Genomic DNA, 820 nt, shown 5'->3' with positions numbered 1-820 from the left:
GTCCTCTCAGTTTGTGTATATTAATGAGACATGTCTGTCCTGTTTCTCTCCGTCCTCTCAGCATGTCCTGGTGGCAGCAGCGCTTCCTGCAGTAACCATGGGAAATGTGATGATGGTCACCTTGGTAACGGTACCTGTGCCTGTGATGCAGGTTTCAGGGGTGTGGCCTGTGAGCTGTGCATGGACCGTTTCTATGGAGAGTCCTGTAAAGGTGAGCTGCCGTCATGCAGCTTCCTGTTTCCTGTCCGCAGCTCTCTGACAGATTGTTTCTTTCTGGCTCTCAGCCTGTAACTGCTCAGAACACGGATCATGTGACGATGGACGCAAAGGGTCAGGCGCCTGTTTCTGTGAGGCTGGCTGGACCGGAGAGCGCTGCGAGACGCCACAGGGTGAGCTCATCACCACCGCGTGTGTGTGTGTGTGTGTGCGCGCACATGCGCGTGCGCGCCCGCCCTTTAAACAGTGTGTGTGTGTTTTTGTTTGTTCCCTCCAGCTGAAGTGTTTGAGTGTTCTCCGTCCTGTTCTCCGAAAGCCGTCTGTAAGGAGAATAACACCTGTGTGTGTCAGCGGTATTACATAGGAGACGGATACACCTGTACAGGTAAATACACACCAACACAACCAGTCTGCTGACTGGACGCATCTGAAAAACACAAATTTGTTACATTTGTACGTTTCTTCCAAAAATCTTAGTGTGGCGTTATATCTGAGCTGACTGTGTCATCAGGAGGTGGAGGGGATGGTGGGACACCTAGGAGAGACATCTGACATCCAGGAGAGACATTTTACACCTAAGAGAGACATCTAACACCTAGGAGAG

At 51.2% G+C, this 820-nt stretch overlaps 1 protein-coding gene across 1 annotated transcript; it reads left to right on the top strand.

Moving 5' to 3' along the window:
- Positions 1–61: 61 nt before the first annotated feature.
- On the top strand, positions 62–714 carry LOC121940642 (stabilin-2-like; the record flags this gene model as incomplete). The annotated part of the gene is made up of 3 exons (XM_042483359.1): positions 62–211; positions 285–389; positions 494–714. Coding segments are annotated over 3 exons (395 nt in total), but the record flags the coding sequence as incomplete, so codon positions are not given.
- Between the last annotated feature and the right edge of the window lie 106 nt (positions 715–820).

Source organism: Plectropomus leopardus, unplaced genomic scaffold, assembly GCF_008729295.1.
Source record: "Plectropomus leopardus isolate mb unplaced genomic scaffold, YSFRI_Pleo_2.0 unplaced_scaffold91561, whole genome shotgun sequence".
In the NCBI taxonomy this organism is placed as follows: Eukaryota; Metazoa; Chordata; class Actinopteri; order Perciformes; family Serranidae; genus Plectropomus; species Plectropomus leopardus.
This window is presented reverse-complemented; position numbering and strand designations above follow the sequence as displayed.